Consider the following 24,050-nt stretch of genomic DNA (forward strand, 5'->3'; position numbering starts at 1 on the left):
TTCGACAGGCTCACTGGATAGGTCACTTTTTGAAATGAAAGGAAAGCGTAAAGTTAAGCATTGTGCCTATGGGTATCGAGTTGCGCTATGCTCCGTCCCCCAAAGCATAATCCCATCAGAACACCTTCGCTATGCGTAACGCCATCAAGTGTACACTATCCATTCGGGGAGCACGTCCTTATCTTCGTTTGTATTTCTGCGAGTTTGTCAGTACTGTTATATATAGGCCGGCGAGACTCACTTACATCGTCAATTCGTCGCAAGTTATTACGATCGATTTGGTTGCCAACACCCAATAGAGTCGTGCCCACAGCTCGAGTGGCTCCGATCACTGGTCTGAGGATGACAGTTGGAGCATGCTTGACCACGGCGGCGGCAGCATCTCCCGGTCCGCGACTTTCAAGGAACTCTCCCTGTACAGCAATAAGTGCGTCCTTCGCAGTCAGCAGATCATGCTCGAGGTGACGCCGAGCCGAACGTAGACCTTGTAGCAGTCCGAGTGGCTGATTGGCATAAGCTGATACCGCCCGCTGTTCGGGCTCTTCGTCGTCAGATGCGACATCATGCCACGCTTGTTCGCCAGAGACACGACGACCAGTACCGGGTCGACTGGAGCGCTCGGTTGGTGGCGACAGCAAGTCCTCGGCATTCGAAAGCATAGTCTGTGTGCCGAGAGCAACCTTTGCGCCTAGTCGAGCGAGCTCCGATGCCGTAGTCTTGCCAAATTGGAAGGCGCCCTTCTGGATGCTCCTGACGATACGGCCATCTTTCTGATACTCACGTACTGGAATGGCGATCACATCTCGAACACCCATGCCAAGATTTGCCAGACTTCGGACAGGCGCCAGACCGGCCAGCACGCCAGGTAGCTGATTGCGTGTGACGTCTGGCATCCAGAGACCATTCAGCTGAGGATGAAGCTCTTCGAAGCCGTTCAGCCCGTACAGGATGGCGCGCTTCAGGCGGATGTTTGCAGCTTCCAAGGTGATGAAGTTCATGAACTCTGAAGTCTTGCCAGATCTGATGCCTGCGTAGTCCACTTTCTTGGGCTTGTAGTCGAGACACATGTCAACAGTGTCGACCTCGACTCGTTGAATGAAAGGTCTCTCGCCCTCAGGCTCAATACTTGCCATGGACTCGTCTTTGAATTCGAAGAACCTGGTGATGAAGTCAAGTGCGTCTTGATCGACATGCAGTCTGATAGGCAGCACAGTGACGTGCAGCATGAACTCCGATGCGGAGTGGCTTTCGAGTGTCTTCACGGTGTCCAGCTGAATGTGAAACATAGGCTTCGCCATTTCTCTGGCTCGTGGGTCGTTGGTCATGTGTGTCAAGAACTTTCGCCAAGTGGAAGTCGGCACCTTGTCGAAGATCTCGAATGCTTTCAGGCGAAGGTCGACAGAGCTGACAATCTCGCCACTGCCGGGAGGGAAGACTAAAACATCAGCGGCGACACCTTTCAGCTCGAACGAGATCTTGTGGTTCTTGCTACGACCAAGCTTGAGTCGTCTACGTTGTCGCTGCCGAGATGGTCCGCCAGACGCAGAATACGTCGTGGGTCTCGACATGCCCGAGACTGGGATGCTGGCGGTCTCGCTTACATCCTCGTCTATGCCACGATTGATCTGTCGCCTAAGATCTTGAGCATCAAGATCAGATGGCACTCCAATGTAGATAGAGTTGAAGAGGAAGTCGCCGATGACCGAATCGTCGTCTTCTTGGTCGTTGTGTGATTGTCGGCGTCTGGCTTTGCGCTCCTCTGCCTTGAGTTCCACTTGCTCCACTGCTTCCACGATGCCGTCACGAGTGCGCTGCCAGTCATAGCCATCGTAGAGATGCCATATAACATGGAAGTCGCGCAAGCGTAGCCTGAAAGGTATCTTGTTGGCGTGGGCTTGCGTTCGTCGGCCACGCTTACCCACGTGCGGTGCGTTGAAACGGTGTTGAGAGCCAAGCGCTTGTTGGCCACAGCCCAGAGCATCGTAGCCCAGATCTTCTATCTCATATAGGCCAACATCGATCACGTCATTGCTGAGTGCAGGCTTGCACTGTCGTCCGAGATCTCTGAGGAGAGCCGCATCTCCCATGCGCACATCTGCCTCGTTGGTCATCTCAAACGGGTCATCCTCTAGAAGACTTTCAGCCGTCTCAGGATAGTCTTCACCAATGGTGCTTTCTCGCTCGTCAACGTCGTCCGCACCAAAAACGCCACTGATCGGTCCATATAGACTTCCCGTCAATGCTGAATGTGTAAGAAGATCATCAGGCTCATCGTACAAGTTGGAGTTGCTATACGGCATATCCAAGCCATCATCCTCGGCAAGGTCCTCCTCGACGTCGAACAGTGTTTCAGCGGCACGTACAGGTTCTGGCTGTGGTAAAGCCTCGCCAGTGAAGGAGTTGACGAGGTCCTCGATTGGCATCGGCTCCGTCAGGTACTTTGGGACCTTGTTGGGGGGCGTTGGCGGTGTCAAAGCACCAAGAGTCGCGATGAGAGTCTGCGTGGAGTCTGCGCAAGTCTCGAGTAAGAACAGCTCGTTCTTGACATCGACCTCAACGGATTTCGCGTCTGAGACGCCATCTCCTGTTGCGCAAAAGCTGATCTCTGCTGACATCAATGAGCCCACAGACACGAATCCTTGTCGCTGCAGCACGACATTCAGTTTCGCAGTGGTGTTCGTGTAGTTGGCTGAAACACGGTCAGGGCCTGATGGCGTGATCTGGTCCTCGAGGTGGCGATCCGTGATGAGGAGAGAGGCCTTCCGCATATCTAATTTGACAGCCACTGTTGCTTCCGGCGGTACAGTGGTGGAGATGTGGGCATCAGACAAGACAACAAGCGCTTTGGAGGACAGCTTCTGCGGCGTCAAACCGATGGCAGAATCGTGTATAAGCAGATCGATATTGGTCTTCTTGGTAGCCACCTTTGACACATCACTACCGGGACTTCGCTCCAGTGTGGCAGGCTTGTCTGTCATCGCCAGGTTTGCCACTGATTGCGCCACAGCAACGACCAGATCCTCTGTATCCATTTCCTGGTCCATCCCCGTGAGGTCGAGAATGACAGGTACACTATATTCGAAACAAAGATTGAGTACCTTGATCTTGACAGTAGGCTCTGCCTCGTCGCCCAACATCCGAGCCATAATGACTGGTAGGTTATCAGATGCGGTTTGCTGTATCAGTGGATGAAGCAGCTGTACACCTTCAACTTGCTCGGCTTTGACAGTGCCGAGCGAGAACGCGAGAAGTGCTGGTAGACCAACCTGTGCCAGGTGTAGATCTTGGAGACAAATGCGGAGCTTGCCAAAACGGTCGTTGACAGGCAGCTGAGCTTCTGCATCCTTGACACGTAGCAGAATCAACAGTCCAGGCCTGTCATCCTCCGGTAGATACTTCGTGACGGCAGACAGTTTTGTGAGGTCGTCACCAAGAGCTGTCAGCGACTGAAGGCTCTGCCAGTCATCCACCTTAAGCTTGACGTCCCCAACCGCGAGGCGCAATAGACTTCCCTTTCGACGCTGCCGTAGCAGTGTGTCAATGAGTATGTCATCATCGGTATCGTACTTGTCCTTAGAGGGCGTGAGCAAGGACAATAGGCGCTCCAGATCCTTGTCTTGTGGCGTGAGCAAGTATTCTATTCTGAGTGAAGCCAGATCCAGTGCCAGTGGACTTTGGACATCACCTTCCAGACATGGGCCACTGACCGTGATGTGCTCGAGCGTTGCTACAGCGCCCTGTTCTCTATATATGGCTTTCAAGCTGCTCGTTCGCAGCTCCACTGAGCAGGATGGAGCACGCAGGAGCAATGTCGCGCCATCTATCCGGGCATTGAGCTTGACTTCTGGAGTGGAGCCGGTGGGCTCTGTATCACCCGCAAAGCGTACGCCCTTTGGCGCCTTGGGAATTGCTGATGAAGTAGGACCACTTTCTGATAGGAAGGAGCTACCCAATTCCAGAACACCGCTTAGGCCTCCGAACGAATCAAACGCTGCGTCAACTTGTTCAAGATCGAATGTCAAGCGGGCGCGGGTCGTCTGAAGAGCCACATCGGTGACTGGTGTCCCGTTGACGCCAATGCGATTCCGTAGCACCGTAAGACTGATGGCCGCAGCGTTGCTCGCTGTAGAATGTGAAGCCTGAACATCTCTCTCTTCGCGTTTCAGAGTAAGTAGGTCAGCGCCTCCCAGCTCAACCGCGAGATCGCCAATGCGCAGGCTTGTGTCATCTGCGGAAGCAACATCAATGTCACGACAACGGACGTCAAGAATGCCAGTGGATGTGTCTAGGTGATCCCTCGGAATGGCGGCATCCACGGATTCTCGAAGCGACACCGAAAGGTGGCTGAGCTGTATCGTGAAGGACAGGGCCATACTTGTGGCCGGCTCTGCCTTCACATACGCCGTAGAGTCTTGTCTACCATCAGTAGCGATGGCGAAGCTTGCTGTGGTTGACAAAGAGTGCATCAGCTTACACGTTGCAAAATCCGCTCGGACTGTGACTGCGCCGACTGCAACATCCACAGACGTATTTTCCGCAGTAGATGTGACCCCTTCAGGAGGCGTGAACAGCACACTGTTGACCTCACCATACACCGAGCTGGCACCACGGCGCATCGAACTGCTCATCTCCGAGTAAGCAGAGAAAGTGCCGGGCATACCTTGAGGTGAGTTCCTGTTTTGACGCGTCGCGGGTATTGCCGGCTGTTGAGGTTGATCGATAACTGAAGTTTGACCAAGTCCTGGCACTGGCACTGCGATGGTCATCTCATCCACGTATATCAGCTCTGTAACCATTTCGGGAACAGAGTGCTTTCCAGCGCCCAACGTACGTCTGCGCGGGGAATTGGGACTACCAGCTCGTGGTGTCACATTTCCAGAGGCGATGTGCTGGGACCTTGAGGTCTTCTCGTCAAGAGATGGCAAGTCTACTGGTGACAGCTTCCGGTCGACCTCTGGTGAGCTCGACCGTTGACTCTGCACATCTGAGCCCCACCCACCAGGCATAGCCATTTCTGGGCTTCCCGTCATGGCGCTCATGTACATGCTCTGCGCCTCCTCATGACTGTAAAACCTGGACTCTAGCATATCGTCGCCGATCACCTCTTGGGGTTCAGGAGGAGGCTCGATTGTTCCACGATCATGCTCTGACAGCTCCAGAGCCACTCGCTTGTTGTCTGTAACGTTCTCATCGCGTCTTGAATCGGTCAATACCTGGTCCAGCGGGTCATATGTGCTGTGAACGCTTTGGTCAGGCGCGGGCCAGGACCCTGGACCTTGACGAATTCGTTGGCGTTGCGGGCTTTCTTCGAGTCTTGGCCAAGATGCCGGACTATGAATGCTGCGGTCGTAGGGCGAGACAGCCCGCCGCTGTCTGCCAGCCAAAGGGCTGTTGGTCCTTGATGGGCTGACCTTCGGCGTTGAAACTCGATGTTCATCGACGATGAACGAATCGGGCAAGTCATCGTCGCTGACCATGGACTTCCAGAGGTCCTCTGCCGGAGCACTACTTTGACTTCTACGCGAGCCCCAGCTGACGTTGTCGTCGCCGGCGCGTATATCAGATGCTGAGACCGCAGCCTGCGTATCTTCATCGGGCACTTCAGGATCCGCATGCGCAAAGTCTTGGGTATCCAAATTTTGCGGGAGACTTTCGTGCACCGAAGTTAAAGGCTCTGGAGTTGGTGAAGAAGATGCAACGGTAGGGCGAAAGGCACGGTCGCACAAAATGCTAGTGGAAAGTAGGGGTTTCCTGGCTGAGGCAGAGGATGTCCGTCGGCTAGCAGCCATCTTCAAGGCATGGTCGCTTGATGTTGGCGATAATGCTGCGCGAGAGGGCGGTACACTCCATTGTCTTGAGGCGCGACTGCTGAGCCCCGAGGTCTCCGACAGCACAGTCTTGTCCGATAGCAGAGCCACTGAGATGCCACGGATTTGTATCGATCTTTTGAGACTTGCTTTCTTCTCGACATGGCCAGTCGGTGCAGCCAGATCATCGACTTCGGCGCCGCCTATCGCCAGTCTCATCGTGATGGGTACGGTTGTCTCTTCATATGTCCGCAAGTCGGTCTTGACCTTCACCTCCACGTTCCGGATCTCAAGCTTGAACCTGTCCATGATGCCTTGCAACAAGTCGCTCAGGAATCCAGGTACTCCAACACCCGTGCCCGTACCTGCCGTGTCGCCCTCACTGCTTTCACTGACGAACGACTCTTCGATGTTCTGGCTCTCGGCTGCTACCTGCGCTTCCAGCTGTCGCCGCTCTTGCATCGGCTCTTCCATGAGGAAAGATTTCGCTACATGCTGTATCGTAGGAGCACGGACGTCGTCGTCTGATTCTCGCAGAGCGCCTGGGTGGTAGGGTGGAGGAGAATGTATCCGACGATTCGTCTTTCGGTGCTGTGGCGTTCGTGTAGTGGCTGGCGACTGAGCTCTCTGTGTGCGCTGCGGCGGTGTATGCGCGACGTCCTCCTCTTCTAAGCGAGCCACAACTTCTATGCCATCAACTTCGACCACGACGCTCGACTGGTGGATATCTGCTGGAATGGTCAGGCGTAATGACAAGACTCGGGCAACCTCCAAGCGCAGACTGGGCGGGAGGTGGGCCTTCTTGCTGATCTGCTTGACGTTGAGTCCAACATCCTTCAGCTCTATGACGCTCTGCTTGCCGACGGTGATGTCCAGCTGGTCCAGGTCTATGACATGATCCTCGAGCAGTCCCGTCCGCTGCAGTACATATCGCAGGGCGTAGCGGAGCAGCTTCTTCTGCCACCACGACGACATGTTCGCCCACGGTGGAATGGGTGTCGCGTCGAGGGAGTCTGTTGGTAGACGACTATCGCCAAGTTTGCTCGCCCTCACACCTGCCAGGCTGCTTGATGGCGCCAACAGCGATGGCGTGCCTCGGGCTTCGCAACATGGTGCTTTACAAGGACATGGTAGGATCGTGGTACACCTCAGGATCGGGACTAGGCCGGACACAGGTCAGTGATGAGCCCACCGCGTGCCCACGTCAGATGTACAGTAGTATGGCAAAAGGCGGATGGCCTGTGGCATGTAAATTAGAAGAGAGTGCTGTAGTACTCAGTCCGACGCTTGCTCGGTCACATGCAGAAAGCGGCTAAGATTCGTGTCGCCCACATCCCGTTCTCCATCTCGCAAGCAGTCAAGCTTCATCGAGCCTGATCAGCTGACCTGCGCACATGATACACGCTACACGACCTGCAATCGAACCGACAAGCAGCTATCCCAAGACTGCGGCGTCTGCCAACCGCTAGGCTCGGCCCTGACTTTCCTATGTCGTAGTGCTCCATTCATCGCTCCATCTTCTCATGTCGACGTTGCTGGGACCTCCTTCACCGTCGCCCACTCCTCACAGCACGGACAGCATGACAACGACCCAGCCTAGTGTTGAGAGCGACGAAGCATGGGCGACGCGAGAAGGACTGCCCAGCTTCGAAGAGCCATTCTTGCAGAAGTATCTCGACGCCCGAGACAATCTCATTGCCCAGGAGAAGGCACAGCGTAGCGACCATGTCTTCCGCGAGACGCTCTCACCCATGGCGAGAGAAGCCTCCATCATCGTCTCGGCCATTCGCGAACAGGAGCAGCAGACACTGTGGCAGACCAGCGTCGAGGACGAACTAGCCGAAACAACCCAAGGCCCCATCTTCCCAGGCATGATGTTCACCCTAGCCAAGGAACGCATGGAGATGAGCAGACTTTGGAAGATAGTCAGGAAGATGCCGAAGGGTGCCCTGTTGCATTGCCATCTGTTCGCCATGGGGGACATGCACAAGCTTCTCGACTTCGCCTTCGACACTCCAGGCCTCTGCATCTACTCCGACCACTCACTACACACCAAAGAGCTTCGTTTCAATCATCGGTATCCATTCTCGTTCTGCTACGCCAAGCCAGAATCAACACAGAGCAGTACCTCGTTATGGACAGAATCATACAAGACCAACGACAAAGTTCCAATCTCGACAGCAGCAGAAAGCTTTCCCGACGCTGGCAAAGAAGGCTTCATCAAATGCTTCATCTCGAGAGCAACCATCGCCGAGGAAGAGTCCATCTCACAACACCTAGGCCCAAACGCCATCTGGGAGAAATTCATCTCCTGCTTCGGCACCGTCCGAGGTCTGGTCCGCTACGAGCCCATCTTCCGAAAGTTCATGCAGCATGTCCTGTCAGCACTTTACGAAGACGGCGTGCGATGGGTAGACATCAGATCCGATTTCAGCGCACCATACTATGCAGAAGGCTCCGAGACACCAGAAGCGGATGACTTCCTCTTGCTCGAACACATGGAAGATGAAATCGAAAAGTTCAAGTCCTCACCAGAAGGACAAGGGTTCTGGGGCGCACGCTTAATATGGACCACGATCCGACATGGTCCACCCAAAGTCATCGTCGAAGACATGAAACGCTGCATCGCCATGAAGCAGGAATTTCCCGAACTTTTGGGAGGCTACGACCTCGTCGGCCAAGAAGATCTCGGCCGACCATTGACAGATCTCCTCCCGGAACTGTTCTGGTTCAAGAAGTCCTGCGCGGAACATGGCGTTGATATCCCCTTCTTCTTCCACGCCGCAGAAACTCTCGGTGACGGCGACAGTGTAGATGAGAACATCTACGATGCCATCCTTCTCGGGACCCGCCGCATCGGACACGGTCTCACCCTCTACCGCCATCCACTCCTCTGTGAAATGGTCAAAGACAAGAAGATCCTCATCGAATCCTGCCCAGTCTCGAACGAAGTGCTCCGCTTCACTGGCAGCATCATGTCGAACGTGCTCCCAGCACTCCTCGCTCGCGGTGTACCTTGCAGTCTGTCCAACGATGATCCGGGCATTCTAGGCCAAGGAGCAAGCGGCATGAGCCATGACTTCTGGCAAGCACTTCAGGGTTGGGAGAATCTTGGACTGCCCGGTCTGGCCAGCTTAGCGGAGAATAGCGTGCGGTGGGCGAACTACGAGGACTGCACCGCGAAAGGGTGGAAGCAGAGTATCCACGATGGGGCGTATGGCAAAGACGTGCGAGCACAACGGCTGAAGGAGTTCGCAGCTGAATTCGAGAAGTTCTGTGAGTGGGTCGTGTCAGAGTTTGCGACGGATGTGGATATCAGTACACTCGACTGAGCATTTCAGCCCAAAGGAACACAGGACAAGCTGCATCAGACAAAAAGTGGCATTGAGTTTATATACCTTCAACAGTAATGATGCCCTCAGAACAACTTCATCGTCGCATTACTATTCCCATAATCCCCCTCCTGCGTCGTGAAATCACTAACCTCCCCAAGATTATCAATCCTGCCCAACAAGAACTCCAGCTGTCGATATGCCGCGCTGGGCGCGTACTGTGGCACCATGTGTCCCGAAAGGGCGACCGACGAGAATGTGAGGCCTCTCTCGGTATACCACTCTCCAAAGATCCCTGCGCCTGCAAGGGTACCCTGATTGAGCTCACGGTGGTATGGCACGTAATACTCGTTCCAATCACCCGGCCCCTTCGAGAAGCCCTGCGCTCCGTTCCAGGTCATGTTCTGGATCATCATGATGGTTCCATTCTTAATCAGGACGAAGTCGAGATCGGCGTGTGCGATGATGGTTTTGCTGTTCTTCTCAATGACTCTTGGGAGGACGCTGAGGCCGGAAGGTGGGGAGTTATCTGTGTCCAACACGCCGCTGGAGCACTCAGCCCATGGGCCTACTGGGGCGTTGATCGCCTTCTGGACATCTGTGCGGTTGAAGTAGATGGTCGCGCCTTCGGGGATGTAATCGAAGGATCCAGGGAAGCCGAGCACGTCCCAGAGGAGAGGGCAGGTGGTGGCTACCTGGTAAATGTCCCAGCATGGGTTGGTGAGGGCTACGGCTTCGGTGATTTCGTTGAAGAGGCGGCAGCTGTCGTCCTTGGAGGCCACGTCGGGTGGAGTGGGGAGGGGCCCTGTGGGCGGGAAGGTAAAGGCGACATCGGTGAAGTTCGCGTAGCCGCACTCTTCGTGCTTTTGGTGGAGGTGATCTGTGAAAGTCTTGTTGAAGTTGAAGAGACCTGACCAGGTGTCGACGAATGGCACGGCTGGAATGTCGCCTTGGACAACGTCGTAGGATACGGATGGGTCGTAGAACATGATGGATTCCACGCCGTAGTAGGTCTTGTCAGTCTTGTTGTGCATGGCGTCTGCGATGTAGGGGACGTTGTAGCCGGCGTAGCTCTCTCCAGTGATGTATACTTTGCGGTTGTGCAAGTCGAAGGTGTCGACGAAGTTCTTCCAGAATCCGAGGAATTGCTCTACGACTTCGAGTTCGTCTGTAGCAGAGGGTGTGCCATGCTTCTTGCTGAAGCCCGTGCCTGCTGGCTGCTCCACCCAGACAACATTGGTCAAGTTCTTCCAGGTCCACTGATTTTTGACTGGTTTATAGGTCCCGTATTGCCATAGGAAAGGTCCATTCTCCTGGAGCAGGCCTTCCAAACTAGAGCAGCCTGGTCCGCCATTCAACCAAATCAGAATCTCATCTGTGGCTTCGGTGTTCTCGGATGCTACATCACTTGTCAGCTCTCACCTCCAACGCCACATTCTTCTCCAGAAGTACTCACGAAAGTACCAAAAGTACAACTCGGAAACATTCTTCTGCTCGCTAATGGGCAACATGCCCGCATAACTCTCCCCAATATCAAAGTCCACATCTGGAATCTTCTTCCCATCAACCTCGAACTTCGTAGTATTCTTATTCTGCGTCACAATCGGCTTCGAGTACTGCGCCGGTGCACTTCCAGTCTCCGACGCCTTTGGCATCCGACGATTGATCGGCTCCGGAAACCTGTATGCGTCCGCTTGCCTAACATGGTTGAGATCTCTCGCGAGAGAAGTGCCCGCGAGCGCGCAGGTCGCGAGAATGGGGAGGAAATGCACTGTGCTGGCTTCGTCCAGGAACTGCTCCAGCACGTCAGGAAAGAGGAAAAGTGCCAGTACGACACCCAAGCATTTAAAGAAGAAACAAGCGCGTACAAGCTCGCTGCGTGGCACTGCTTAGGTTCCAGTGACGACGGAGCCACAGCAACGGTGAATCCACCTACCGAACGCCCGCTGTACCGCTATCTGCATCTCGAGGATTCTCGGCCTGATAGTGATGCGGACGGCAGCAGTGGCGTAGATGTGATGTTGCATTCCCCGTGCGTTCACGCGGCCGAGCACGCGACACTGGCTTGAAGATGCCAGATTCGTGTTGGCGGGCGCAGAGGACTGCATCATGCATGATCTTGGCATTAGTGCCAGCTGAGATACGACCATCTAATGATGGTGATTCGATGAAGCACAAAATTCGACTGCCAGTAGCGTCCACGGACTGGTTGTGTAAGACTAAGGAAGATAGCCGGCGAGCCAAGACGAAAGTGGCAGGTGTCTTTGTGCCTGCGGAAAGCGTCGAGCATGGTTCATGTATTATGGGTGATATTTGTGCTCGAAGCTGAATACATAGAGAATGAAGAAGGATGACCATGTCTATGTGCAAGGTACATGTAGCACAGATCGATGCATGCAGTCGTATCAAGAAGGCGCCTCCGATGTCAACGGCGTAACGGAACTCTCGGACTGCAGTCCGTGTGTACTCAGAAGGAGGGCATCAACCATCATCCTACAATTCAAACACCTGCTGCACGCCACTCCAATCGCCTGCCGCACGCTTCTGCCAATACCCGGCCTTGTCACTCTTCAAGACCCAAACCTCCTCACTCTGATCATCAACAACATTGGTCGGGACCTTCTCAAAGAATTGCGGCTTCCACTCCTGACCATGGCTCTCAAGCACCTTTCTGCGTGCGCGCTGTCGTTCTTCTAATCGAGCTTTGAGTGCTTCCGCCTTGTCTGCATCGCCTTCTTCCAGAGCCTGTTGATCTGGTCTCAGACGCGAGTCTGTTGGTGGCAGGTGACCTTCTTCGACCTGAGTGACTTCGTTGAGAGCTGCTGCGAACGAAGTGAAGCCGTACACCTTCGCGGCATCGGGAACAAGAGGTCCAACTTTCCAGACCGTGGCTCCTGTGTCCGTCCTGTTCAAGCTTTCCGTCCACTTGCCCGATAGTCCGAGCGGCAGCGGTGAGTCCTTGTCGAAAAGCTGCACAGAAACATCCTCACTTCGACCAGAGAACATACCTCCAGACTTGAAAGTAGCCACCGCTCGCATGCCATTCGTCTCATTCGACACCGTCATGGTCTGCACCGGCTCGACGTACTTCTCACCAGCGATGACGTTTCGCAGGAAACAAGTTGCTTGTGTCCACGAGTAATGCTCTTGCGAAGCATGCACTACAACTCGGGCTCTGCCGTCATTGTTGAGCTCTACCGACTTGCCCCAGAACTTCTGCACCGGCTGCGGCGACTGTGTGTAGCACCAACCACCGTTGTTCAGGCTCTCTGCTTGGCAAGCCATCCGTACTGGGTGATGCGACACCTTCTCTGCGAGGAACCTGAAGCCAAGGTCTTCTCGCACGAGCTCAAAGGTCTCGCCAAGCATGGGATTGAAAGGCTTGCGGATGGCTCTTTCCTTGACACGGTTATTGGAGTAGTAAGACACAGCAAATGCTGCCACGTACATCATGCGCTCGGCCGCAGAGATCGAGGTGGAGGCTGCAGCGTCTAGCAGCTGAGGATACTCCAATGTTTCTGCTAGCCTCTGCAGAAGCGAGGTAGGTTCGTTGGCAGTGACGGGCATGGAGACCGTAGACAGGTCTTTGCCAGCGTTCTTGCGAAGAAAGCCAATGATACTCGGAGGTGCCTGCTTCGGTGGCTTGACGGTCGTCCGCCGCTTGACAGGTGACAGTGGCAGCGGCGACAGGGTTTGAGGCTTGTCTGGGAAGAGAGGAGACTGCGATGTCTGCCGCTTTGGACTGAAGATCACAGACTCCCCGGGACCATCGCCCGCATCACTGCTTGAGTCGGAGTCCACGTCTGAGCCCTCGTCAAATAGATCTCCTTGTGGCTCCGTGTATTCGCTAGAACGACGTATGTCCAGCAGGTGCGAAGGCGTGCCTCCATCATCGGCATCGAAGAACTCCTGATCGTCAATCGAGTCCAGCGACAAGCGTGAATTTGTGGTCAGTTGCGGCGGTTGCCTTCGGGCCTTGCTCTCTGCAACCAGTGCCGAGAAGTCAGAGACAACACTGTCAAGGTCCCGCAATAGAGCCATACAGCGCTCATGCACATCGACCTCGGAACTGCCTCGCAGAGGACTTTGTTGTATCGTGCTCATGCTAGGCCGCTTTGGTATGGTAATTGAGCCGTTCGAGGGAGACGCTGGGCCAGCTAAAGAAGGCGAAGGGAACGCAAGCTGAGCAGACACACTTCTGCGAAACAGTGCAGACGGGCTCCTATCTGCGCTTGCAGTTCGTTTCCAGAACGGCCGTCTTTGTGCGTTCGATCGATCGTCCGGCTGAAGAAAGTATGAGTTCGCGTCCTCGTTCGATATCGGACTGGCGTTATTGCTGCTGCTCTCCAATGTGGTCAGGCCAAGTCCTGCGCCGTTACTGCCCGTGCTGTACTTTGAATCGGTGTCTTTCGCAAGACCTCGCACAGCATCGCGAGTACCAGCAACTTTGCTAACGAGCTGCTCCACTCTCTGCCACTCACGCTCCTCAGCCGGATCCTGCCTCTTAGGCAAGGGAAAGTCGCGCAGTACTTTTGACGGGGTCGATGGTGTGTAAGCATTCGCCTGAGCCCGTTGAAGGGCATCCCTCCAGCTTTCGAAATCCTTCCGATTGATGGCCTTCAGATGCCATACTTCTGCGCCTGAGTCGACTGAGAATTCGCGATTCTTCTCGTTTGCGCCGACGGCAGCCAAAGATAGTGGAATCGCGCCTCGTAGCGCAGAGGAATGCCGATTCTTGTAATAAGATAGCGTTGACGACGTGAAGTCCAGGGAGAAGAAACGTTTTGCCGGTGCCTGACCTCGCTTCCTCCTCTTCTTCCATAGCACCCCAGTGTAGAATGTCGCGCCCTCAATTCCTCTGCTTTCCACTGGATGTCCTCCCTTAGAGTTCGGCCGTGGGTCTTCCAGAACAGCTCGATGCGCGTGCAGAGGTAGGGAGTCGCTCGATTCAGACACAGGCTTCAATGACGGACTGGATCCTCTTCTACTCCCAACATTGCTGCCCGAACTCGCATTGGCCATGGCATAGTGTAGATGGTGCCCAGACTTCGGCGGCGCGTGTGTCGGATGCGTCATGAGAACGAACGTCACAGTCTTCGATGTCTGCTTGGAGAATGTATTGTCGAACACCAGACCGTAGGTGCCTCCTTCTCCTTCAGGAACGTCGTAACGCCCCATTGCGACCTTGTCTGCTTCGCATCTTCCAGTCCACGCAACAGACCTCAGCCCGATCCCCTGCAGCTTTTCGACGACATTGCTGTCTGTGACAGACGCTCTCCTCGACGCTTGCTGCGGTCTAGACTGCGATGCTCCGTCTGGTGCTGGCGTGCCAGGTGTGTTCGCTGCGCTCTCGATCGTCTCTTGCGCGGGAAGGTTCGGGTTGAGGCCATTCTTGGTGCCTGGATGTTTGAAGATGCCGAAGTTGACACTCTTCTTATTGGGCTGTAGCGACCAAGAGATAGAGTGATGCTCGGAGACCTGTATCCAGCGTACGAGATAGCTCTGTCATGCGATTGAAGTCAGTCCATGTGCAGTTGGTTATGCTTCCCGTGTGTTTGAGCTTCGGGTTGAAGAAGTCGCGTACCTTGGAGTGGACCTGGATGTGCTCAATGCCAGCCATAATTGCTAGTGACCTGGCGACAGCGACAACAAGATCGCGTGTTTGTGTTGCTATTCATACGTCGCGTAACATGCTCCGATCGCTATTCCTGTCGCTGTTGCGGCGAGCTCCGGGTGTTCAATAAACAACTCCAAGCTTGAACCAAAGCTGTCATCGGCGTGAATCCAGAGCCGACTCCGCGCCACTTCGTGTTCAAGATGATTTTCTGCTCGGTCGTGATCGCATCCTTTGGCGGCGAAAGATGCTGCTGTTGTGATGACGAGAGCGACAGGCGATCACAGCAAGTGCTGATCCAAGGTGCAGAAGGCCTGATGTTAGCTCAGCTCGTGAGATGCGCCTCATGCCACCCTGGCAAGGTCGCAAAGTGAGCACGTTTCGTGGTGGGTAGATAAGATACGCGAATGGATGAGATGTGAGAAAGCAGCATGTGAGTAGAGTCATTCACGATCAGCCCATTGGCATGATCTTTCGTATTATTCGCTATACAGAACAGCTTGCCTCATAAGAGAGCAAACCCATCTTCCCAATAACACAGATGCCGTATCGGCGCCCTCGCTGCGCAGGGTATCAAAAATCCACTTTTTGGTAACCTCGCTGGTTGTAAAGATACAAGAAAACACGACGACAGCCGTCGTCGATCGCAAAGTACTTTTCGGTCCTTATTCCCAAGGTAATCAACAACGCCGTTCAAAATGCCAACGCCTGCCGATTTTTGCGAAACCCATCCGTGGGCTCGTTACTCCTGATAGATGCCAAGGTAGGAAAGAGGCCATCCCCGACCAGCGCCAACGCTTTGATGAAAATGTGCGAGAGTCAGGCCAGCTCGCATGATGGTTGGTATAGGTAAGAGAGTCGTTAAGTCATGATGATGTTGAAGTGGAAAGGTCCGGCATATGGCGCCTACGATGATCGTCGGCTGAAGATGCTGCTGAGGACGTTGCCACCCTGTCTTGTGATGCTGATGCGGTCTGATGTCGATGATGCCGCAGAGTCGGTGCTAGGCTTGCGCGTCATGGAAAGTGACTGTGACTTGGAGTCATCGGTGAAGGTGTTTCCAGCGCCGCCTCGTCCGACGCGGTAAACTGGTGTGACGTTCTCGCGGTGGTTGGCCATTTCCTCATCGAATTGGAAGATGGTGCTCTCGGTGTCGGATGTTGAGGGAGAGAACATGTTGCCGGCGCCACCTCGTCCGCTGGTCACGATGCGCTTGGTGAAGGGCCGTGTGAGCGATACTCTTGATGCTGGGCCAGTCGCGGAGGCTCCATCGGTGACTTCCTCCGACTTGTACTTCCTGTAGTTGCCAGATCCGCCACGGCCGCCGGCCATCACGTAACCGCCCTTCTTGGGCACGGTTGGGTGTGGCTCGACGACTGATAGTTGTCGGGTCATTTTGATGTGTATGTGATGTGTGTTGTTGATGTGAGGTGTGTTGGTAGGTGTGTGTGGCGACTAGTGCCTCCAGGTGATGAAGAGGGGATGTCGAGGGAGTGTATGTCCTTTGAAGTAGCAGCCGTGTGTGGTTCTTTGTTTTGGTTGAAATGGAGAATGGGAGCAGACGAAACCTACCGGCCCTTTGCTACATGTATATACATACCAAGCACGCAATGGCTTGGGCGACAGGCAGCATGGACCGCAAAATCTGCCAGGAGTCAAACACATCACATCACGCGGTCATTCCAACAGTGCCTTGGCTTGGGCGCTAAGCAGTTAACTGAAGGTGGAAGAGCAAAGAGGCACGAAACTTTGTCACAGATTTTGCTGCCCCTTGGATCTCAGTGCTCACAGCCGTTGCCATGCGGCCCATGCCTGCCTGCTGTCGGCCTGTCGCCGACTCGCCCGTGCCTTCACTCCGAAGCCGTCAAGGTTTCCAAATTTTCACGCCGTGATTCGCTTTGCCGCACCTCACGTCCAACATGGCGCAGGCGATCGCAGGCCTTTCCTCTCGCTGTTTCCAACGACATCTCACGATGCTTCGCCGACTTTCTCCCCTTGGAGTCCTTGTTGCCTTTGAGGCTTTGATCGTGAATCTGGGATCGCAGGCATCACGTGGATACGCCACTGCCAGCCAAGTCATGCGTGCCAATAGCTCGAATTGCGACTGGATCTCGGCAACGGAGGAGAAATTCTTGTTACCCCATACTTTGCTAATAAACAAACGCTATTACCCCCAGCAAATTCCGGGCTTGGAATAGCCCCATGACACTGTGATGGACATCATCCAGACGAAGAGCGTGCTTGTTCCGCATGATCACGCCTCGCAGCACTCCGCTCTCTCCGTGCTGCTGAGAACCAGCGGGACCACGACGATCTTGGAATGCGAACACGTCGCTCAATGGTTCCGCCATTCATTGTTATTGTCTAACTGACTATGCTTATGGCTGTGCTCTGGATCAGTCCAATGCTATGCCTGTCACCACAGTTACGCTTCGCAGTGAAACACTGCGACGCCCTTGAAAAGTCTTGTCCACCCAGCCAAGGACGATCTTGTTGGACTCCTGCCGCCTCTCGGACCCCGGCGAGCTCTGACTCTCGCTTCCCCGCAATTCCACGTCCTAGTCTATGCGGTGTGAATGGTCGATCCTCCAGACCATGTGCAGGTACCGGGTGATCTTAGCTCTAGCGCGTAACGTGAGGAGACCATATTACTCCGCAGGACAGTCCATTCCACATCATCGTGACAGCATTCGAATGTCGTTGTCGTCGTCAAACATACCGAAAAGGGGCCAAGCTGAGCGTTCATGCAGTGCTAAGCGCATACCACGCATCTGCAGGACGCCGTGCTACGAACATTGCTCTTCGGGCTTATGCTCCGTCGTTGCTGGACCCATGTCGGGAAGCGATTCCGATCATGTCGAGAAGTTCTGGGGTCGTGGAAACTCCACGTTTGACTAAGAGCTGAAGTCTTTGGGAGGGGCGTCATTGCTTTGAACGGGTGTTCGTGCATTTCATTACGCGAACTTTTGGTGGACGATGTCGGGATCTGGGTGTTGTCAGCTACGCCGAAGCACTACCGCTCACGAGTTGCTGGGAAATATCTTACTCTCATGCCAATCATCGATCGTCACGTACATCTTCCTGAACGTGCTCAATCCGGCCAAGATGCTGCCTCCGATCCAGGTGCTGTATAGTCGCTCGGGAGGTGCGAAGATCTTGATGCGCATGTCCTTGACCGCCAGTCGTTGGACCTCGTGCAGCAGTCTGTCACCAAAGCCCTTGATCATGGTGGATCCTCCAGACAGTACAATGTTACCAAACAGCGCTTTGCGAAGGTCCATGTCCGTCCTGTTGATGGAGTCCACCACAATCTGATGGAGACCAGGCCATTCTTGTCCGATCAATTCCGGCTCGAAGAGTATCTCAGGTGCTCGGAATCGCTCAGCCCCGATCTTAAGCTTCTTGCCATCAGGAAGGACGTAGTCCACCACTTTACTCTCCCCGCCTCTACTGCTTGCGGTGTGCCATTCCTTCTCTTCCTTTTTAGGATCGAGTGCAACGTATGAGCACTTCTCCTTGATGTTCTTGACAATTTCCTTCTCTGCACTGGTGTGGAACACACTCCCTCCTTTCCGCAGTTGCTTTTGCAGCTCTTCGGTCACGTCTCGTCCGGCCACATCGATTCTGCGAATGCTGTTGGAGATAGCGAAGCCCTCGTATACTGGGACAGCGTGCGAAACACCATCTCCAGCATCGAGCACAATGCCTGTCGTTCGCCCAGAAGCATACAAGGACAGAACAGCCTGAATTGATGTGTAAAGTGCCGGTACGTTGAATGTCTCGAAAAGGATCTGGGCAGCGGTGTCGCGGTTCGCTCGTGGATTTAGGGGTGCCTCAGTCAACAGTACCGGGTGCTGCAGCCCCCGTCAGTCTCACTTCACCAGGTTGACACAGCACGGACTGACCTCAGCCTCGACATACCTCTTCACTCAGTGTTTTGAGCTCATCCGTGTATATGTGCTGCCATATCTTCTCCATATCATCCCAGTCGGTGACGATGCCATGCTCGAGGGGATATCTGATCTTCAGGAGACCGCGTAGTTCTTGTGCTCTGTTGCCGATGAAGAGGTCGCCTTCGAGTCCGCCCGCAAGGACTCGAAGGTGTTTCGGTCGTCCGACGTACGAAGGGAAAAAGCAGCGAGGCGCGTCTTCACCAGCATAACCCGCTCTTATGGTCCCGCTGCCATTGTCGATGACTATGGGCGTGTTGTGTAGGTCGCCCATTTTGGTGCAGTATCGGGTTGAACGCGACGAGGCGCTGTGCTATAGCGCGCTGTTCGGCATCAAGGCTGTCGAGGGTGTGCTGGGGGTTATGTGTTGGCTGTTGTCAAGTCCGAGTGCGCCTTGAATGTTATAGCGCGTCTCGAGGAGGTCCGGAACATCCCTGCAGTCTGGAAACACCTCACTTTCCACTCACCTCGTGCTTCACATGTTCTCTCTGCACAACATGGGCATCATGCCCATCACAGACGATACCGTGGACTTCATCTGCTTGTCTACTCTGCTAATACATTGCCGCTGCCGTTTTGGGTGTCGAGGCAAGTATCAGTATCTGCGACCACGCTCCCCTGCACATTCGCGTGGACGCGTCCGTTGGCCTTTCAAACGCGTGAGCAAAGTACCTTCTCCCTCTTTCCTGTCAACTAAGCTTCCGTCTCTTGTCTTCTACTCTGCCGTCCACACGACTCCATACACTTGCAAAACTACAAGCAGCATCATGCCCACCAGCTTCTTCTCTTTGCCCAGAGAGCTCAGGGACACCATCTATGGCTATGCCTTCGCCTCTCCCAGATGCGTCAGACTAGCTTATCCGTCCATCGAGAGGTCCTGGACCACTGAGGAGGGCCCAAGATACCCCGAAATACCTGAATCCGCGTATCCACCTCGACCATCCGACAGTCCTGCTAAGGAGCTGGATGATGAGGACGCTTGGGAGGACTGTGGAAGCGAGACGGAGCAGCAGTCCAAAGCTAAGGGAGACAAGAAGTCAACCTCAATCGTCGACTTCAACACGGAAGACTTCCTCAATGATTACCCTGACTCAGAGGATGAAATGTTCGGCGATGATGACAGCGAGGAAGACGATGGTGATGAGGACGACGACTATTCAGACTTTGACGACTCTTGTGGCGGACCCACATCGAGTCGTCGCTCCAGATACAAGATCTACGCACCATCCGGCGCCGACATGTCACTGCTCCTTGTCAATCGCCAGATTCGCCATGAAGCCCTGCCACTCTTCTACCAGTCCAAGATCTGGGTCTTCGACTTCACCGCCATCGGTACAATGCACTTCCTGATGGCTCTCCCACGTAAAGCCCGCGAGAACATCAAGTCCATCGGCTTGCCCGGCTACATCTTCATGGCCGATGACGGCGAGAGTCGCGAAGGCTGGTCCCGTAGCCTTTCCTCACCACTCTGCCGCGATGTAGGCGGCATGAGTCTTGTCACGCCATTCGGCGCCTTCCTCGCCACAAGCCTCCCCAAACTCGAAGAAGTCTACTTCCACGTTCCAATGTATGGCGAAGAAGATTTCTACTGCCCATATGGACCCGCAGAGCTCCACATGCTCCTGAGGTACGGCCGCATCAAGCGCTTGCATCACGTCTTTCTCGGCGAGAAGGTCGCCAAGACGCTGAAGGAGAAAGACAGTGAGACGTGCTTCAGGAACATGCTTGGGGACCTGCCGGAGCGAGTGGTAGATCATCGGTTCCAGCTGTTGCACCCCTACCCACAGAAAAAGGGTCGGAAGCAGACTTTGAAGTGGATGGATGCTCAGAGCGAGTATTGGCAGAAGCACCGCGACTCTTTCGCTGAGGGCTGGGAATGGGTTGAGAGGGACCTCGATTTTGGGAGTGATGGGAACGTACAGGCTGTCATTACCATGAAGACCGGGTAGAGTGTAGCTCTGCTCAGACACGGCGAGAGGAAGATTTATCAAGCTAGGTACAGGAGTGTAGACTGAGCATCGAGGCACGAGACAAACCTCGTCAAGTAATCCGACAACTTTAAAGCGTTGCAAAAGATCTGTACACCTTCATGTGTTTCGATCATTGCACTACGTGTTTATGTATCGGTCGGTGTTCTGTTGTGCAGCCTCGCTGATAAACGTGACATGGTCCTGTCACCAGAGCGCGACGCCTGCGGAAGCCAACTGTAGAAGAACACATCGCTGCGGGATCACACCAAGTAAAACTCGTGGCACATCAAAATAATCTTGAACAGTCTCAGCTGATGTATGTACGATCGACTTGAAGCTATTCGAATTCAATGGCAGCGAAAGCGTCCTTAACGACAATGCAGCCTTGATCATCCAATATGATCCTTTGCAGCAAATGCAGTCCGAGTAATAGATCATGTCAAGCACGATCTGCAGAATCTCCACACAATCCTCCCACGGCTTGTCCATGAACTGAACGGCGATCTTCTGTGCAGCTGTAATGGCAGAACGTTCTCCGCAGGACATGCCGTAGTGAGGCTCCTCGATCATCTGCAGCCTGCCTTCGTGGACCCAGCAGCACCACTGGCGCAGATTCTCGATATCCATGTCGCCCCATAGCCAGATGTAGGGTTCGCCAAGTCGGAGCTCTCCAGGCACATAGCGCTTCTTGGGGCTTGTGTGCTCTGGAAAGTATGTAGCCACTAGCTCAGTCCAGTATAACAAGGATGCGGCATTGCAGTCGGTGATTTTGAGAGACCATCCTTCGTTATTGAGGAAGAGCCCTATCTTCAACCCTTCGCTACGGATCTGTTGGCAGGTCTGCAGCAGAGCAGGCATTGTCATCCAGTCGACCCTGCGACTCATCACCTCCATATCGTAGTCATCGGTCTCGTCAGGTAGACACATCTTGTAGATCTCATCCCTGAGCTCCCTGGGAAGTTCCAGAAGCTTGCACGCAGGGTTGGGAGTAGTCTGCTCTGCAATGTCAGTGGCAGACACACCCACACGATGCGGTACACATACCGCTTCCGTGCGTGGCTTCTTGTCCACAGTCTGTTCGGAAGGGTCGCTCTTCTTGCGTTTCTTGGTTGATGCCATCATGTGACAATGATGTCTTAGTGCGAATGTGTTAATGTGTGAGGTGCAGGACGTGAGGTTGAATGAAAGGAAAGTGCTCTCGTTAGCGCGAAGCACAGACTTCGGGTCGTGCAGGCATCAGGGCCGACCTGTGTACGAAAGGCAGGAAGGAGCGTGTTTGGAAGGAGCATCGCAACTTCACAATGCCTCCAGCCAGATTCCCAATATGCTCCACGACCACCTTCGCCATAGCTTTTTGGCAAAGTAAGGTCTGCGATAAGCAGTCCACTGCAATGTGCTGAGAGACCCTGGACGCAAATCACGAGCAAGATCGAAAGGATAACTTGATAGCTTGTGAAGTCGCTTTTTGGTATAGTATGGTTCGTCTATCTAAATCTCATTGAGCTCAGCAGGGGTCGTAAACGCCGTCGCTTTGCAACAACCGCGAGCTGCGGCGGAGAGCATGCTATGTTCATGTCTCATGATGAAAGTGTCTGGGAGGTCGTAGAAAAGCACACAAACCGCTAGCCATTTCCTTCGCATGGGCCCGTGTGACCTCTATTCAGCTATGGTCCCGCGCGTGCTGGCGCTGACCTGTTATGTGCAACGCTTTCGGAACCGAGTATCCTCCTCGCCGTGACTTCGTAAGGTATCGCCCGTTGTTTACAAGTCTGGGTCCTCCTCATCAGGCAGCGGCATGTTGGCTGCGTCTGCCATCTCCTTCTGGTACTGCTCCATGGCGGCCTGGTCGACCTGGACCTCCGGAGGTGCGAGAGCTGGGGCAGCAACGAATTCCTGGCGAGATGTCAGTATACAGCTTCACCTTTTGCTTCGCATGTAACTTACCAAAGACTGATTGCCGACAAGCTTTCGCGCGAGCCACAGGAATGGCTTCTCGAAGTTGTAGTTGGACTTGGCCGAGATGTCGTAGTACTGGAGGTTCTTCTTGCGGTGGAAAGTGATGGTCTTGGCCTTGACCTTGCGCTCCTTCACATCGACCTTGTTTCCGGTGAGGACAATCGGAATGTTCTCGCAGACACGGACAAGATCGCGGTGCCAGTTGGGGACGTTCTTGTAGGTGATGCGGGAAGTGACGTCGAACATGATGATACCGCACTGGCCGTTGATGTAGTATCCATCACGAAGACCACCGAACTTCTCTTGACCTGCTGTGTCCCACACATCGAACTGGATCTGGCCGAGGTTCTGCGTGCTTGTCAGTTGACTGGATCCCTGCTTCCATCTCTTGTGGACTATCTACTTACGGTTGTGAAGCCAAGTGGGTGGACTTCGACGCCGAGAGTTGCGATGTACTTCTTCTCGAACTCTCCGGTCAAATGGCGCTTGACGAAGGTGGTCTGCGAGGCTCGTATTAGCATGTGCTCTGTCGTATAGCCTGACTCGAGCTGCCTGTGACAGCAACTCTGCTCTTTGACCTACCTTTCCAGTACCACCATCACCGACAAGGACGAGCTTGAAGGTTGGAGTGCCTTCCGCCATGTTGATGTCGCGTGTGGTGTGTGTGGGATGTCTCGATGCGGTCGCTGAGTCGATACAATCTAGATACCGGTGTTGAGGTGGGGTTTGGTGTTGCGGCGGTGGTCGAGAGAGGTGTGTGTTGTTGGTGACGACGTTGGGAGCGGAGTTTTGAAGTTTGAAAACAGTCTCGTTGCCCGCCTTCGGCTCCTCCCGCAAGCTGTCGCTACCTGACGACAGAATCTTCCACCTTGCCACCACACGTTTTGGCGCCTTCATTCACCACATTTACTTTTCGTTCATCACAATGTTAGCGAACGGCTTACGACCACGTGGAGAGTGCGCTGTTGATGCTTCCGTGCTACTTGCCCATGTCCACGGCTGCCTATGGCCGTGCTGGCTCTGCGACACTGGCACCGAAGGTGCTTATCGTTGGTCACACATTCCTATAGGACCTCTTCTATGGCGCGATTGCAGCACTGTTGCTGCCTGTAAAGCGAATATGGCTTACCCGTGTCGGATACCCACGCGAGCCTAGGTGAACTGACCTTGACAAGGCAATTCCGATTCTTCTTCCCTCTGATCCAGCGATGCGTTACATCGTGTCACTACTTCCGTACGCCTCCCTGAACTGAAGAGCAGAGGGTAGGTATACCGGCACTTGGCACCGCATTCAGCTCCGGGACAGCTAACCACTGATTGCTACATGTACTTACGGACAAGTACTAATCGCATAAGCAGCCCATGTCTTCTTCTTGTTGACCCATGTCGTGTGCTCGTACGGCTGATTCCGTTCTGCGAGC

The 24,050-nt window shown here is 54.2% G+C and overlaps 9 protein-coding genes across 9 annotated transcripts; 2 read left to right on the plus strand and 7 right to left on the minus strand.

The window, feature by feature from the left end:
* Positions 1–178: 178 nt before the first annotated feature.
* CLAFUR5_12121 (Autophagy-related protein 2) lies at positions 179–6,782 on the minus strand (the record flags this gene model as incomplete). Its single annotated transcript, XM_047911269.1, has 2 exons — positions 179–196; positions 246–6,782. 2 exons carry the CDS (start codon positions 6,780–6,782, stop codon positions 179–181), a joined length of 6,555 nt encoding a protein of 2,184 aa, XP_047767531.1.
* A 548-nt stretch (positions 6,783–7,330) lies between these two features.
* On the plus strand, positions 7,331–9,139 carry CLAFUR5_12122 (Adenosine deaminase 2-A; the record flags this gene model as incomplete). The annotated part of the gene is made up of 1 exon (XM_047911270.1): positions 7,331–9,139. The coding sequence occupies one exon, from the start codon at positions 7,331–7,333 to the stop codon at positions 9,137–9,139; it is 1,809 nt and encodes a 602-aa protein (XP_047767528.1).
* Positions 9,140–9,225: 86 nt separating this feature from the next.
* Positions 9,226–10,794, minus strand: CLAFUR5_12123 (putative serine carboxypeptidase; the record flags this gene model as incomplete). Its single annotated transcript, XM_047911271.1, has 2 exons — positions 9,226–10,538; positions 10,596–10,794. 2 exons carry the CDS (start codon positions 10,792–10,794, stop codon positions 9,226–9,228), a joined length of 1,512 nt encoding a protein of 503 aa, XP_047767529.1.
* An 838-nt stretch (positions 10,795–11,632) lies between these two features.
* Positions 11,633–14,759, minus strand: CLAFUR5_12124 (Oxysterol-binding; the record flags this gene model as incomplete). The annotated part of the gene is made up of 2 exons (XM_047911272.1): positions 11,633–14,641; positions 14,724–14,759. The coding sequence occupies 2 exons, from the start codon at positions 14,757–14,759 to the stop codon at positions 11,633–11,635; spliced, it is 3,045 nt and encodes a 1,014-aa protein (XP_047767526.1).
* Positions 14,760–15,659: 900 nt separating this feature from the next.
* Positions 15,660–16,148, minus strand: CLAFUR5_12125 (uncharacterized protein; the record flags this gene model as incomplete). The annotated part of the gene is made up of 1 exon (XM_047911273.1): positions 15,660–16,148. The coding sequence occupies one exon, from the start codon at positions 16,146–16,148 to the stop codon at positions 15,660–15,662; it is 489 nt and encodes a 162-aa protein (XP_047767527.1).
* Positions 16,149–17,707: 1,559 nt separating this feature from the next.
* On the minus strand, positions 17,708–18,977 carry CLAFUR5_12126 (Actin-like protein; the record flags this gene model as incomplete). The annotated part of the gene is made up of 3 exons (XM_047911274.1): positions 17,708–17,739; positions 17,800–18,607; positions 18,675–18,977. 3 exons carry the CDS (start codon positions 18,975–18,977, stop codon positions 17,708–17,710), a joined length of 1,143 nt encoding a protein of 380 aa, XP_047767524.1.
* A 493-nt stretch (positions 18,978–19,470) lies between these two features.
* CLAFUR5_12127 (uncharacterized protein) lies at positions 19,471–20,652 on the plus strand (the record flags this gene model as incomplete). Its single annotated transcript, XM_047911275.1, has 1 exon — positions 19,471–20,652. One exon carries the CDS (start codon positions 19,471–19,473, stop codon positions 20,650–20,652), a length of 1,182 nt encoding a protein of 393 aa, XP_047767525.1.
* Positions 20,653–20,877: 225 nt separating this feature from the next.
* Positions 20,878–21,795, minus strand: CLAFUR5_12128 (uncharacterized protein; the record flags this gene model as incomplete). Its single annotated transcript, XM_047911276.1, has 2 exons — positions 20,878–21,666; positions 21,718–21,795. The coding sequence occupies 2 exons, from the start codon at positions 21,793–21,795 to the stop codon at positions 20,878–20,880; spliced, it is 867 nt and encodes a 288-aa protein (XP_047767522.1).
* A 639-nt stretch (positions 21,796–22,434) lies between these two features.
* Positions 22,435–23,271, minus strand: CLAFUR5_12129 (GTP-binding nuclear protein GSP1/Ran; the record flags this gene model as incomplete). Its single annotated transcript, XM_047911277.1, has 4 exons — positions 22,435–22,566; positions 22,618–22,977; positions 23,037–23,129; positions 23,212–23,271. 4 exons carry the CDS (start codon positions 23,269–23,271, stop codon positions 22,435–22,437), a joined length of 645 nt encoding a protein of 214 aa, XP_047767523.1.
* Between the last annotated feature and the right edge of the window lie 779 nt (positions 23,272–24,050).

The sequence above is a fragment of the Fulvia fulva genome, chromosome 10, assembly GCF_020509005.1.
Source record: "Fulvia fulva chromosome 10, complete sequence".
In the NCBI taxonomy this organism is placed as follows: domain Eukaryota; kingdom Fungi; phylum Ascomycota; class Dothideomycetes; order Mycosphaerellales; family Mycosphaerellaceae; genus Fulvia; species Fulvia fulva.